Source organism: Ambystoma mexicanum, chromosome 12 (genome assembly GCF_040938575.1).
Source record: "Ambystoma mexicanum isolate Mex_15411 chromosome 12, UKY_AmexF1_1, whole genome shotgun sequence".
NCBI classification, from domain to species: domain Eukaryota; kingdom Metazoa; phylum Chordata; class Amphibia; order Caudata; family Ambystomatidae; genus Ambystoma; species Ambystoma mexicanum.
The window spans coordinates 522,071,527-522,087,249 of record NC_090936.1 but is presented as its reverse complement, the minus strand read 5'-3'; the positions used below and the strand labels follow the sequence as shown (position 1 = coordinate 522,087,249).

Genomic DNA, 15,723 nt, shown 5'->3' with positions numbered 1-15,723 from the left:
AATATAAAATCCCCAAACATGAAACAATTAAAGAAAAAAAAAACTCTACACACACATCTATACCCCACTACGCAATCCATCCAGATTTTAAACTATTGATTCAACAAATCTCAAAAATGAACTACTTCCCTACCTACCATATAAATATTAAAGGGCGTCCAAAGTTCCAAATAAAGCTCTTCCCAATCTCTTATGTAACAACACTTTCTCAAAGTGTGATAAAATGTGAACATCATGTAACCAGTCTTCCACTAAGGGCTTTTTCCTAGTCTTCCACAACTTCAGGATTGCTTCATCGCAGTCATCAATCCATTGACCTAACCCTTTAGCAATCATACATCTTCCTCTGTTTGATAGTTAAAGTATTTGAAGAGGTGCCTCGGAAAGCTTATACACAATATCGTGTCCATTCTATCCAATACCTCCTTCTAAAAGGACCTTGATCTAGGGCATTCCCATAGCATATGCAATAAAACACTCCTTTCCACACCAGAACTCCAGCATCCATCATTGTACATCAATCCCAAATCATACATATGTACTGGAGTCCAGTACAAACGACCCAAAACCTTTGGCTGGATAGGTTAATTTTAAATCTAATTTACTCCTAGATCCTGCCTCCAATGTTTGTTTCCACTGTCTATCTGATAAACTACAAACTAAATTCTTGCATGCTCTCCGTAGCTTACCCTAAGACTCAATGAACAAAGGGTCCATTGGCATCATATTAAGGAATGTGGATGCCCTAGGTGGTGGTGATGCAAAAATAGCAAGAACTCAGTCAGCATATCTAGTCTTTGAAAAAACAGGGATTCCAACTATCTAAATCTGGTCAATTCTCTATTTCCAAGACCATATACTCTTTGGAGTTCTGCAAAAGGTATTACCTGTCCCTCTCGCAACACATCACCTATCTCCATGATCCCTTTAGAAATCCAACTACGCCAACATAGCATTTTATTTGTAAATTGTAGGCCAGGGTTGTGCCAAAGAGAAGCTCTACAGTGAAACCATAAGTTTTAATCAGCATTAGCCAACCACTATGTTAGACAAAGTTTGTATGCCCTACAAGCAACTATGACTACAGGTGTAAGCAAACCAACCTTTGGTATAAGTCTGCACTAGAGTTTTGGTAGCGTGTTGAGCAGCCAGGCTCATCTCAAGAGGGGAAATCTGAGCAGTAATGATGTTACACAGAGGTCTACAATCACAGGTGTTCAAATAAACTCTTACACTCAAGGTTTCTTGCAGAAACACTTATAAATTTAATCAGTCAGTTATAAAACATTCACTAGGAGGAGGCAATTATATAATAACACAAATATACTTCAATACTGTACACTCTATGTTTCGGAATCAGACAAGACCCTATTGGAATGGCCCACAAACAATCTACACCCACAGGTGACTTTAGTAACAAGGGGCCTGGGGACATCAATATCTTACTGTTGGCATTCAGAATACTTTTCAAGAGGAGTAAAAGGCAAAGGTTAATAAAACATGAAAGGTGACAATTATTCTTAGTGCAAATATTTTGAGTTCACCAGAAGAGTCCATTCAAATCAATAGGCTAGTCTAAAGTTAACGGGTTAAAGTCTTGGATAGGATAAAGCGGTTCTGGTAAGTAAAACTGAAAAGTCTCTGCAAAAGTTCTCAGTTTGTAGAAAGAAGAATCATATGTTGGGTCACAAGCTGATTAGGCCTGCGTGTTGCAAAAGTTCCAAGCACTGAACTGAGAGAGGCAAGTACTCAGTCTTGTTTTACAGTACCTTACAATGAAGAAATAGAGGCAGCTGATGACTTCTGTTCCTGCAGATATCGCTGTTCCTGGTCCTCAGTGGGGGAGACGTGAGAGGGAGGATGTTGGAGGACTCTGTCACTGAAACGGCACATCAAAAGCTCCCAACTGGCAAACTTCAATTTCAGTGGCTGTAAGTAACACACACAAACTGGTGTCCCTCACCCTGGTTCTAAGGTTTCCAGCAGCAACTCTGAGGAAATTCAACCGGCTCCGAGATGAGTATCCAGGTAGCTTAATTTGGAGTCGATTGGTCCCACCAACTCAAAAGGGAGAAGTTGTCCTTGCAGGGGTTTCTCCGTCGATTAGAACTTCGGGCTTCACCGGGCAAACTAATGGTCAAGGAGTTACAGAGCAGGCGTCCTCTTCAAGCCCTTCTTCGGTTCCTTCGTCCAGTGGTCGACTCTGCCTTCCAAGCCAAGAGACTCGCTTTTTATTCAGTTCTCTTCCATTCATTCTAGCCTAGCTGTCACACACCCAGCAGGATGGCTGTCCTTGCCGGACAGTCAGCCAGCCAATCACCACAGAGTGTATTTGGGTCTCCTAGGAGACTAAGCACAGGGAGTTTCAGGTACCTCCCTCAATTCCTGCCCACCCCAGACACTCGGGCGCCAGAGGCGGGCTTCACTCCTGAAGCCCACCAAAGGCGAATGACCAAAGACACCAAACCTAGTCTGGCGTGCAGAGAAACACTCGAGAAGAACCTTTCCAAACAGAAATGGCGAAAAAAGACGACCGGGCCTGTTTTAACAAAGGAGAATTAGGCGCCATCTTGAAAAACATGGCACCCGCGATTAAACATTACCGGATTTACAAATAGGTCGCGGTTGGGAAAAATCATGGTAGTTTGGTGTAAAACCACTGCCACCAGCCATTCTGAGAGGAAAGGGTAGCATTTGACTGCTACATGAGTTATCTAGACACAGGGGATCCCAAGTAACCCCTCCAGCACTTCTATTGTAAGATAGGGTGTGCTGGGTCTAGGGATTTTCTAGTAAAGTCAATTTCTCTTTACTTATTCTGGGAAACAGTTTATCCCAGAGAAGGTATTTAAAACTTCGGGGAAACCCTTCCCTGTGCCACTGCACTGAGGGTGCTGTGTGACACATGAAAAGATGATGCCTATGGAGTTGGTTAGACTCCATAACCAAAGAAAACACAGACGTAAAACACACATCAAAATACGAGAGAGTGGGAAAAGGCTCACATTCTCTCCATGTAAAAAGATCAAGTCCCCAAAATCCAGCAAAGTTGCTGGGGGTCTCTAAGGTGAAGGGAATTAGCACATTTTTGAGAACTCTCCCTAACACACAGGACAAGGACTTCACAAATCACAAATGTAGAAAACATTCTATCCTTAACATTTGGTAACTTTCCCATAGAGTAAATATTAAGTTTGAAAGGAAAATACCTTTCCCTCTATTGTTAACCAAATCAGTTCCTGTGCATTACCGGGTATTAGGTAATTGTTTGCCTTCTTCAATATAAATCCTCTATGGTATTTAATCAGATCCGGGTAACCAAAACGACATTTGGCAACACTACGCATTAATATGGATCTTTGAAGACATTTTGAAAAACGTATCAATCCTTTTTAGTCACTTTCTTTGGAAAATGTAAAGGTATGGATTGAATGACAAAGTATTTTAGGAAGAAGAGTCATTCTGATGGAATTGATTTTAGCCCTGACTTTTTAAAACATTGTACAATCATTTTATTAAATATATTCCTCTCCCACTGTAAAGGCTTTGGGAGATGCTGACCAGGGCCACTAAACTTATCAAGGGTAGTTGCATTTATGTGGTAAAGAAAATGGGTTAGGGAGTTTTTAATACAAGTTACTGTCTGTGACAGAACTTGGAAAAGCCCACCTTAGATGACAGGGTTGAAGCCCTTAGGTTCAGCCCAGACTACCCAAAGGTCTGGTAGCAATGGGTGAGCAGCCAGGCTTTGTCTAGGAGAGAGAAGGGCTGTAGTGAGGCACACAGTACTTGGAGCATACACTAAGTTCAAAGAAACACTGACACACTAGAAGTTATATAGAAATAGTGATTTATTCTATATACACTAAGGCTTTAGAAGTAAATCAGTTAAGTACTATTCACACAGTAATACCACAGTAGAATTAAAAGGTAGCACACTTTAAATCTATGTAGAGCAACACAAAGTGAGAGAAACAACCAACACCGAATAAGCAAAGTTTAGAACAACTCTGGCAACTTCAGTTAACCACTGCTTAACCAATCTTTAAAGGTCCAACCCTATACTAGGTGAGCCTCAGTCAAGGGGGGGCACTGGGGATCCAGTGACAAAGGGCTGAGGAGGAAATAGGCAAGTAAGCAGCAGACAGAGCAGAGTCTATGAAGGTTTTTTGAGGTTTGCAAGTAAGTAACACTTTAGCAAGTTATAGACCAATGGATTGGGGTGCCCTGGATGGGGGTGCAATTAACAGCTTAACTGCAGCCCTCCCAGAACACAAGAACACAGCGAGACTATGGTAAGTACCTAGGCTCAGTACAGTACCTTTTCAGTTAAGAACGTAGGGCAACAGGACTGTATCCAAGATGAGGCGATAGTGGTCCCCGGTTCGTGTTTCTTGGCCTGGGCGGCTGAAGAAGGAACTTTGGAGGGAACAGATGGATGCACTCAAGCAGTGGGACACCCAGCAGTGGATGTTCACGGTACTGGTGCATGGAGCCCTTCACAGGCTTCGGGTCAGAGACTGTTGTCGGTTAGGCTTCTCTTTGTTAGGCAGAGTTCGTATGCAGTACCCTTTGGGACCACTACACACAACTAGGACTACAAGTGTAAGCAAAACCAACCTTTGGTATAAGTCTGTACTACACAGTTTTTGGTAGAGGAGCTGAGCAGCCAGGCTTATCTCAAGAGGGAATGTGCGCTGTAAGGATGTTACACAGAGGTCTACAATCACAGGTATTCAAATAAACTGTTACACTCAAGGTTTCTTGGTTAAACACTAATTTATTCAACAGTCAGTTATAAAACATTCACTAGAAGGAAGCAGTTAAATATCATACATCAATACACTTCAATATTATCCTCGTTAAGTTTCAGAAGCATTTAAATTACTTTGAAGAGGAACAAAATGGAACAGGTTCAGAACATAAAAGAATTACAATTTCTTAGACAGTGTAGATACTTTGAGTTCACCAGAAGAGTCAATTGAATTCAATAGTATAGGCCAAAGTCAATGGGCTTAAGTCTTGGATAGGTAAAAATGGTTCTGGTAAGTAAACGGTCAAGTCTCTGTAGAGGTTCTTAGAAGTAGTTTGTAAGCAGAAGAATTATACGTTGGGTCACATGCTGATTAGGCCTGCTATTTGCGAACGTTTCAAGCACTTTCAGCGCGAGAGGTAAGTACTCAGTCTTGTTTCACAGTACCTTTTCAAATGAAGAAAAAGATGCAGCTGAAGACTTCTGTTCCTGGCAGTTCCTGCAGATCTTGCTGTTCCTGAGCCTCAGTTGTGGGGAAAAGAGGGGAATGTCGGGGGACTCCTGCACTGCGACTGGTCGAAAAAGCTGGCACTTGGCAAATTTTTAATACCGGCAGCTGTAGTAAAGCACACAAACTGGTGTCCCTCTCCCTGGTTATTCGGTTTCCTGCAGCACTCTGTGGAAAATACAACCAGCTCCAAGAATGGTATCCAGGTGGCTTACGGGTCGAGTTGATTGGTCCCACCAACTCAAAGGGGGAAGTCGTCCTTGCAGGGGAAGTCGTCCTTGCAGGGCAGGTCAAGATGAACTTAGCGATTCGGACCTGCAGCAGGGCTTCACTGGGCAAACCAACAGTCCAGGAGTTGCAGCAGCCATCCTCTTCAAGCTAGTCTTTGGTTCTTTCGCTCCAGTGGTTGACTGCCTTCCAAGCCAAGAGACGCGCCATTTATCAAGTTTCCTCCCATTCAATCCAGCCTAGCTGCCACTCACCCAGCAAGGGGGCTGTCCTGGCCAGACAGTCAGCCAGCCAATCACGTCCAAGTGCATTTGGGTCTCCTAGGAGACTAAGCACAGGGAGATTAGGGCACCTCCCTCACTTCCTGCACACCACAGACACTCGGGCGCCAGAGGCAGTCTTCAGTCCTGAAGCCCACCAAAGGACCAAACCTGGTTTGCCACGCAGAGCAAAACTCTAGAAGGACCTTTCCATAAAGAAACTGCAAAAAAAGAAGACCGGGACCTGTTTAAACAAAGGGGGCTCAGATGCCATCTTGAAAAACATGTCTCCCGCGATTTTAAGCTCCTGGTGTTGGCGGTCGGGAAAAATCATGGTAGTTCGTTGTAAAACCATTGCCACAAGCCATTTCGATAGGAACGGGTAGCATTTGACTGCTACATGAGTATCTAGACACAGGGGATACTAAGTAACCCCTCCAGCACTATGTGAAGATAGTGTGTGCTGGCTCTAGGAATTTGAAAAGACTAGTAAAGTCAATTTCACTTTACTTACTATGGGAAACAGTAGCTTATCCCAGAGAAGGTATTTAAACCTTGGGAAAGCCTGAAAAGGCTTCCCTGTGTCACTGCACGGGGGGTGCTGTATGACACACATGAAAAGATGTCGTCTATGGAGTAGTCTAAACTCCACAAAGAAAACACAAGAGTAAAACACAGCAAGCTGGAGGGCTCTAAGGTGGGAGGAATTGGCACATTTATCAGAATTCTTCCCAACACTCTTCAGTTCAAAAGTCCATGACTCAGCTGAGGTGACGTCTAGGAGCGGAACAGTCACTGCAGGCCCAGAAGGATGTCGATAATGTTTCAGCCGAAACCACACTTCACAAGACGTTGGACCGCAAAATGGAACAGGTCCCATGGTATTGGGAGTTTGCAACACCAGAAGGTTGCAGCTCTTTGTGGGATGGTGAAATGCAAGTGGGTCTTAAGACAGGTTAGGCCGACCAGTCCAGGGGAGGAATTAGCCTTCCTACATCAAAAATGTATCTGTAAAACTATTATAAGAGGCAAGTAAAATGTTTGATGCAAAGCTTAAAAATAGTCATTTCTATTGTAAATTTCAAAGCTGTCTGAAACTGAAACGTTGCTAAACAAAAGAACTATCTAATTCAAGCAACACTTGGAATTTTCCTGAAAAGCACATTTGATATCTTTTATGCATTTTTCATACAAGCAGATATCAAGCCTCATTTCAGTCATGGCCATGGTTGACGGCCATGATTCTTTCAATAATCTATACACCAAAACAAAATTCCACATCCAACCATGACATGGCTACAACAAGGACAGCATGCGACTTACTATTCAGTTTATGCTCGTGATTTTCTAGTCTATGTTTTCACATAACATGGGGACCTTTAATGGTAGCATGAAGCAATCACATTCTAAACTGTGGGTGATCTTTTTTACACATTGTAGAAATTACATTTTAATTCACAAAAATAACTAATTCAAAATGTCTTCTGAGAAATCAGCAAAGCTTCTAAAATTAAAGACAACTTTGCAAGATCAGTTTGCTCTTGTGGGATCCTTGAAATACCATTTGATTTTGCTGCATTACATAGTCAACAACATTAAAGAGAAGTTCAACTTACTTCTTTCTTCATCCAGGATTTCAGCGCAGTGACCAACGCCTTCACGCCCTGGACCAAGAAATTTGGGGGATGAAAGCCATCTTCTCGAAGTTCTAAAAATAAATAAACTAGGATATTTATTCGGGACTTGAAATTCTCAAACATACATGATCATTTAAATGGCTACCCCAAATCTTTGAAATAGCAAGCAAAGAAAATGCACACAGGGCAGAGGAGCGCATGGGGAACCATTTAAGGATGAACCTGAAGGTCAAAAGGAATGGGGCCACAAAATATGAAAATTATGTCCCAAGTATAATAAATAGGCTATACTCTGCTCACTCTCTAAGTAGGAGGCAGCAGTTCAACTAAAGTTCCATAAGATTCAATTCAGCACACATTCTTTGGCAAGGAAAGACCAGATACATCTCCAATTCATAGAACATAGAGACGGCATGATATCAAGATAGACACAGACTCAAAGGTGTTCATTTCAAGACCTGTATTTACTAAGGTCCCTGGGTTGGTGTAATGCCCAACTGGCCCCAACTCTAAAGGGATGGTTCCTTCCACTGATGTTTCTAAAGGCTGTCGATGTCAGATAGTCCAAAATAAAAGTCAGTCTGTGTCTAAACCTATGCTTGCCCTCTCTTTACAACGTGATAGAAGTCTTTGAAAAGGAAAAACAGTGGTTCAACAGAAAATAGGAAACCAAGGTTGGTTCAGGTGGTCTGCTCACCAGGTGCAGTTTGGTCAATGTCACAAAAATGAGTTCAATCAAAAAGGGCTGTTCATTTGGCCTTCTACACAGAGCCCTTGCACTATTCTGAAATACTTTGTGTCTTTGGTTCCACAGGGTTCCCTTACCCAAGCTTCAATCCTTTCAACACTACAGAACAAGTCTCCAAATCTGCTAGGCCTCGCAGGGTTCCCTTCACCAAAATTCAGGCCCCTTTCAGTTTCCAACAAAAATTCAGTTTTGTCAGGATGTACTTTACCTTTTTATTTCATGATATTGAAGGAAAGGCATCGCACTTTGTTAGGCCTTCCAAGGTCTCCTTCCCAAAGCGCAGGCCCCTTTTCGGTTTCAAAACAAGTTCAGCTGGTTAGGATGTACACTTCTTTTTATACACAGATGTTTCACACACACACACACTTAACTTGTGGGGTACTGTGAGGGAGAATCCTCAGAAATGTGCCAATTCCCTCTACCTTAGAGACCCTGGCAACTTTGCTGGATTTTGAGGACTTTACCTGGAAAGAGTGCATTTTTTTTCCAACTCTCTCATGCAGCTCAATAGGATTTTGAACTCTGTTTCTTTTGGTTGTGGAGTCTGACTCCAAAGGCATCATCTTTTACATTGTGTCACACAGCACATTCAGTGCAGTGACACAGGGAAGTCTCTAAACCTTGGGAAATCCAAACTACCTTCTCTGGGATGAATTACTGTTTCCCAGAGCAGTAAAGTGAAATTGACTTTACTTACATTTGTAACTTTTGTAGACCCAGCACACAATATCTTAAAATAGGGTGCTGGAGGGGTTACCTAGTATCCACTTTGTCTAGCTTCTCATATAACAATGTTATGTTACTCTTTCCTCACTGAATGGCTGGTGGCAGTGGTTTTGTTTTCACTACCGTGGTGTGCATTTACCGCGGACTGTGTTCGCAGCTGCAGTAAAGCACCCAAGGGTGCCATTTTTGACAAAATGGCCTTGTCTTTTTTTGCCATTTCTTTGTGGAAAGGTCCTTCTTGAGATTGCACGCCAAACCAGGTTTGGTCCCTTTGGTTGTTTTGCCTTTGGCAGGATTCACGAGTGAAGCCCGCCTCTGGCTCCAGGGTGTCTGGGGTAGGCAGGAAGTGAGGTTGGTGCAAAAAAAAAAAACCTGTGCTTCGTCTCCCAGGAGACCCATGCACTCTGTGATTGGCTGGCAGGCAAGGACAGCCACCCTGCTGGGTGAGTGACAGCTAGGCTGGAATGAAAGGGAGAGAACTGTATAAAAGGTGAGTCTTTTGGCTTCAAAGGCAGAGTCGACCACTGGACGAAGGAACCGAAGAAGAACTTGAAGAGGGCGCCTGCTGTAACTCCTGGACCAGTGGTTTCCCAGGTGAAGCCCTGCTGCAGTGCCAAAACGCCAAGTTCGCATCGACAGAGGCCCCTGCAAGGACGACTGGTCCCACCAATTCAAGGGGAGAAATCAACTCCAAAGTAAGCCATCTGGACATCCATCTCGGAACTGGTTGAATTGCCACAGAGTTGCTGCTGGAAGCCGTAGAGCCAGGGCAAGGAACACCAGTTTGTGTGTGTTGCTTTTTTTTTTTTTTTAAATAATTTTATTGGTTTAAAAAAAATCAAACCTTTAAAATATGACAATTCAAAACAAAACATTTAACATTGTAATGTCGTTATCACTCCTCTACTTATGCCCCTGAGATGATCATCTCTTCTACCTTACACAAGTAGTGTACGGACCTTTCTCCAAGGTGTTTATCTCATAGGTCAGTCCACACTTGTTATACTTTCGTTTTGACGAATCGGGGATCAGACACTTGAGTTTTTAGATAACCTCTCCTCGATTACAGCCAGGAAAGAGGTCAGGGGCATAATTAGTTTCCAATCCGATCCATTCCACATTTTCTGCCACCACTCGTCCGTGTGCAGTGTTTGATGGTTTGCGTACCACTGTCCCAGAAGAACAGATCTTTCATTTTTTAAAGAGTGGCAAAATAACACCAGGTGTTTAAGGGATTCCGGCTCCTTAAGGCAGATACGACAAATGGGATTTGGATCACTGTCGTCTGCTCGCAGCCTGATGCGGTCCTTCGTCTTGAATGAATTCAGCCTGAATAACAAAAATAGTCTACGTGCCTTCGAGTTTGGAAAACGAATCATAAGGCTGCAGTACGTTGTAGCTTTTGGCTTCAGCAGGCGCATCTTTCATCGCGCTGGCAGCTTGGCGTTCACTACCTGTGTCAATCCAGTCAGCACGCCAGATCTTCACTTTAGCTGCTGTCAGGTTTACGTGCAGGGCTTGTAAACTAATGTTGTTGGTTAATAAATCTTCACCTCGTTTTACCCATTGGGACAAAATGTCGGAGCCTCCACTGCACGCATTATGCAGGATCTTGAATTGTAGGATTCCCTCTTCAGTTTTGGATTTCCGGAACAACGATAGTTGGTTCCAGCAGACCCTTGCATGCAATGAGACAAGCGCAAGTTCGTACCTTATGCATGCAGTAGATATTCCTATTGGTAGGCTTAGAGCCTTCGTCCAGAACATATGTTCCAGTGATGCCCAATGTGTAGACGGACAACCAAAGGCATCTTCAGCGCCTTATGTTAAAATCGGGACCACTTTCTGTTCGTAAAAATTTCTCAGTGGTCACATTGAGAATCGCCCATATTTTTTATGGATCACAAGAGCCTGACGTGCCAACTGTCCACATTTCCTCTTTGATTCAGTCACCCAAGGGTCATCACAAATACTGGAGTTCAAAATCATTCCTAGATATTTTACAGATTTTGATGTGCAAAGGACCACTTGCTCTAGTGACCACCTGTGTTTTGAGCAACTCTGGTTTTTGCATGATCTTAGGTTCGCAAACACCAAAATTTCAGTTTTTGCAGGATTTAACTTCAAGTTGTTTGTATTCACATATCCTTGAACTGCGTCTAGTTTGCGTTGGAGGCCGATCGGAGTTTGATCTAGAATTACTAGATCTTTGGCGTACAACAACCAACTTATCGGCCTTGAGTTGAGTTTTGGAGGGAAGGCTCTCACAGATTCGATTGCTTCTCCAATGTCGAAGATAAAAAGGCTGAAAATTGCAGCTGCCAGCGGGCATCCCTGTTTCACTCCCTTGAGAGTTTTGATTTTAGCGGATAGGGCGCCCAAATGATCAAGACGAATTGAAATTGAGGTGTCTGTATGAAGCTCTTTGATTGCCGCAAGTAGATCTGCCGGACACCCCCACCCTTCCAGTTTAACCCATAGCGCTTTGCGATCTATCATATCGAAGGCCATGGAAAAGTCAACAAAAGCTGCATACACCTTTGTGTTTGTGCGCAGGGCTTCCATTTTTAGCAGGTTTAAGATTAGCAGGTTCAGTGAGCAACCCACCATTTTCACAAAACCTGCCTGTCTTTCGTCCACTTTTTCAGCTGTTTGTGCCCAATTAATTAATTTGATTTGCAGCAAAGATGTGTAAAGCTTGCCTAGGACGTCAAGGAGGGCCACTGGTCTGTAATTTTTTGGTGACGCTCTGTTCCCTTTCTTGAATATGGGCACTATTATCCCTGACTTCCATGATGTCGGTACTTGCTTTTGCGAGTTTATTCTTGCAAAGAGATTGAAGCACAAATCAGCCCACAGGTCTGGGAACTGTTTAATCATAAAGTTTGATAGGCCATCAGGACCCGGGGCCCTAGAGTTTTTCGTTCTCATTATTGCATCTCGTATTTCGTCTCTTGAGAAGTTTAGGTTCCAATCTGATTAGATGGGTGAGTGTGCATGCGGTACAAGGGACTTATGATATAGCGCAGTGAAGTGCTGGACCCATTCAGCTTCCGTCACCTGACTTATAAGTAATGCCTCTTGTGGTGATTCCATCACGTTTATTGTTCGCCAAAACTCACCACTATTCTTATTGAAAATAATCTTCAACATTGCCTCTGCATCATTTTGATGTAATATAAACTGGTAACTTTTAATCCAGTTTTTGTAGTGTTTTGTTACTTTGTTTCGTTGCATTCTCTCTTCTTTTGGACCTAGATTATTTTTCCGAATTTCGGCTCGCATGGCTCTTTTACGTTGCATCACCGTTAGATCAAAGGAGTGTTTTTTCTTGAATGATCTGTTTTTCATTCCGTTATTTGTGCTTTTAAATTGCGCCAGTATGGGAGCATACTCAATCTCCAAAGGTATCTGCTTAAATTGGGAGCATATGGTGGCCACTTCGTGTTCTTCCAGTCTCATTCATAGGCGATTTGATTCTGCTGAGATTTTTGAGCCCCATTTTTTACTCAGGGCACCTTTTGTGTCGTAAAATTTTACTACCAGCATTTCGTGGTCGCTGTTTATCATTGCACGAACGTTCAAAGATTTTGTTCTCGTGTGCACACTGTCAGAGACAAAAATGTAATCGATGGTTGAACTACAGAGCTCACGCTGCCACATGGCCCTTGGAGGAATGTCACCTTGGGTACAGCCGTTTAACATAGACAAACCTCTTACAGACATTTCGTCTGTCCAGGTTTGAGCAAGGCGACCTTTAGTGACGCTCTGGGGTTTAAAAAAAAAAAATAAAAAAAATATTTAGATCACCACAGAGTATCATGCCTGTTCCTCTCGATGATTCAAGCAAATTGTCAATTATGGAGGAAACTTGGTCAATGAAGGAGTAGGACCCGGCGGCTTCATGATTCCAGTATACATTGAGTATGTGGAATACATCAGAAGGTGATGGTTTCTCTGTGAGCTTTCTTATTTCACATACTTGAATGTAGGGCGTATCATTTTTAGAAGTTATCAAGCGGTAACCTGAAGACCGTTTGATCAGTGTTAACAGCCCTGCTATCGGGCGCCCCTTGTCGGCTTTAATAGCAGGGTTCAAAGCACATTCAAATTCGGAGATCACCGGCAGTTCACGCAGCCAAGTTTCTTGCAAGCATATGAGATGTAAATCTTGGGCCCATGCGTTAACAAGTGGACAAAACCACGTGTGTTCCAGGAGGCAAGCAGACATTCTTGGGCCATGTTGGTCTTTGAGCATTAGCTGTGTTGCTTACTATTTAAGGCCGATGCCAGCCAGTTCTATTCCTGTGTTACTTCATTGCCTCGTGTGCCGTTTAGTGCAGTTTTCACCGGGATGACCTCTGATGCTCCGTTATTTATCGTTATTTAAATTTTATCCATCGTGCTTGTTCCGACTTCCTCGACAAGCTCCATGGGCTCAGAGTTCTGGTAAATATGCGCAGAGTGATGCCTCTTGTTGATTGACTCGTCTTGTCTCCAATGGCTCGACTTAGCCATGCTGAGTGCTTTTGTGCATTGAGAATGTTCCAAAGATGAAGATGTTTCTGTACGTAAGAGCCGAGAGACACTTAGTTCGGCAGTCTTGAATGGAATATTGCGTGTGTCTGGTTCTAGCAATTTATAGATATCAAAGCCCAATGACAACAGATCTTCATCGGCCTCTAAAATAACATTTGCAATTATGTGAGAATTTATATGCAAAATCACTTTGTTTTCCGCTCGTCCGGAAATTCAACCGTTTTCAGGTCTTTCGAATCAAGTGAGCGCAACCGAGGTATATGATGAAGTAATCTCAACACGTTTGATCTGTTCAAAATTAGTTTGTCACCACCTACCAACCTCTCCAGCATTATTTTAATCAAGCTAGTCACTTCGTTCGAACCCCTGTTTTCATAAGGGTTCTCTTTCTTCTGATTGTTTGTTTTAGACTGTGCAACATAGCTATTGCCGATTTTTGGTAGTGGTAATTGTGGAACAGACAGGGCAGGCATCCCAGACCCTTCAATTCTTTTTGGGTGGTTCTCTCCATATACTACTTGATGGTTGCCTGCGTCGAGATCCAACTTCATCTTCCTGTTGTTCAGCCTCTGCCTTTCCCATTTTGATTGAAGTGTCATGAATTCTGGGCTCCTAGGTACAAAATCTGATTCTTCTATTTCTCTGACCAGGGGCACCAGCTCACATCTCCTCTGGTTAATGTCTCGTATTGATATCGAGGAATTGCTCTTGCTAACATCGATTGTTGCTCTTTTTACCATTTGTGTTTCTTTTTCAACTTTCTTGGGAGCATTGGTCGTTTGAGGCCGGAAGCACTGACGGGCTTTTTTGTGAGCATAGGTCAACACACGGTATTTCTATACTGGCTACACATTCTGTCTCAGGATCTTCATACGTTGATAAATCTATTAACTCTTTGTCAATTGCCAAGTCTTCCTCGCAAGGCAATATTTCAGTAGATGTCTTCACGTTTTCTGCTGTTAACGGTTGGTCCAATGTTTTATCCTTAATTGTGTCTGCTAGTTTCAGGCTTGAGGTGATTGCTTTGTCCACCAATTGGAACATATTCAGATTGCGTAAAAATTTCCGTGCTCCTTTTTGCTGGTTTTTTTTTTATGAGCAGGTAAGTTCTTTTGCTTTTTCACCATCCGTGGAGGAGTTTTTTTGTAATCTTGTTTACTATGGCCTGCTTTTGTGAGTCTTGGTTTTCCAAAAATGGGAAATATCCCAGCCGGAGTCTTGGATGCTGCGGGGTTATCTCTCGTTTCGCCCACCTGAACCCTCTCTTTCCCCGAAGGCATTGAGCCGGATGCTTTTTGCAAGTCTGTTAGGGCCGGATTTGCAACATTTCTAGCTTGATGGAAGGCCGTGTTAAACGATATGTCCAGGGGGTTGGAGAGCACAACATTTCCGTGCTGTGGTGTGTTACAGATGCTGGATTTCTCTAACGGAGTTTCAGACGACGGTGGTGGTACAGCATTGCACCCTGGTAGCTCAGGTGCATTGTCTTCAATTACAAGACTTTTTGAAGATGTAACACTCAGGTGCTGAGATTGAGTCGGATGAACTTGGAAGGCCATCTTCATTGCCCCCTGGACGGCATTAGAAGCAACTTTAGCGGAACAATGTGCCTCCGGCATCTTTGTCACGCTCGAGTCGCTAGCGCAACTATGGCTATCTCCTTTTTGAACGATCAGAGATTTCCGAAAAAGAGACAAAGCTTCTTTTGCGACCTCTGCGAACAGCTTTTTGTCGAATGTGTCGTTCTGTTTGACATTATTTAAGGAGTTTTTTCCTACCAATATCTTTTGGGTTAGCTCCTCTTGTTTAGCCTTTTGGGCACAGTGTGATGCTTCTAGATGTAACACTTTTGAGTTCATCATGGCCAATAGTTGTAACGTCTTTCACATTTTCATTTAAAGATTCGAACAACTTAGTGAAAGGTGTTAGCGAAATGGCCATTGCAGATGTTAAAGCTATTAAAAGTTCATTTGCTGGTACGTGAGCACAGGGGGCTCCACTACCCTCACTTTGTCGCTCTTGATAAGGCCTGGGTACCCGTCTATGCCATGTCCTTTCTCGACGGATATTAGGAAAAGGATGTTCAATTAATGACGAGTCTCTTGTGGGAGAGTCAGTTAATGAGTCTTCACTAGATGTAGCCTTGTTTTCCAGGCTTTGGGGTCTCTTCCGAGATGTTGATACTGGCAATCTTTTCTGGGAGTCTGCTACATTAGTGTGATGTGACGATGTCTCATCTGAGGATACAGAAGTGGCTGCCGTAGGTCTTTTATAATTACTGGATCCCCATATGTCACGGTTTACATTTGTAATGTTCACACAAT

The 15,723-nt window shown here is 43.0% G+C and overlaps 1 protein-coding gene across 1 annotated transcript in view; it reads right to left on the bottom strand.

The window, feature by feature from the left end:
• Nucleotides 1-15,723, bottom strand: part of KDM7A (lysine demethylase 7A) — a 529,021-nt gene that overhangs the window by 163,367 nt on the left and 349,931 nt on the right. Inside the window, exon 10 of the mRNA XM_069628822.1 lies at nucleotides 7,366-7,457. Coding sequence (XP_069484923.1) covers nucleotides 7,366-7,457 — 92 coding nt within the window. The remainder of the gene's footprint in view (nucleotides 1-7,365; nucleotides 7,458-15,723) is intronic.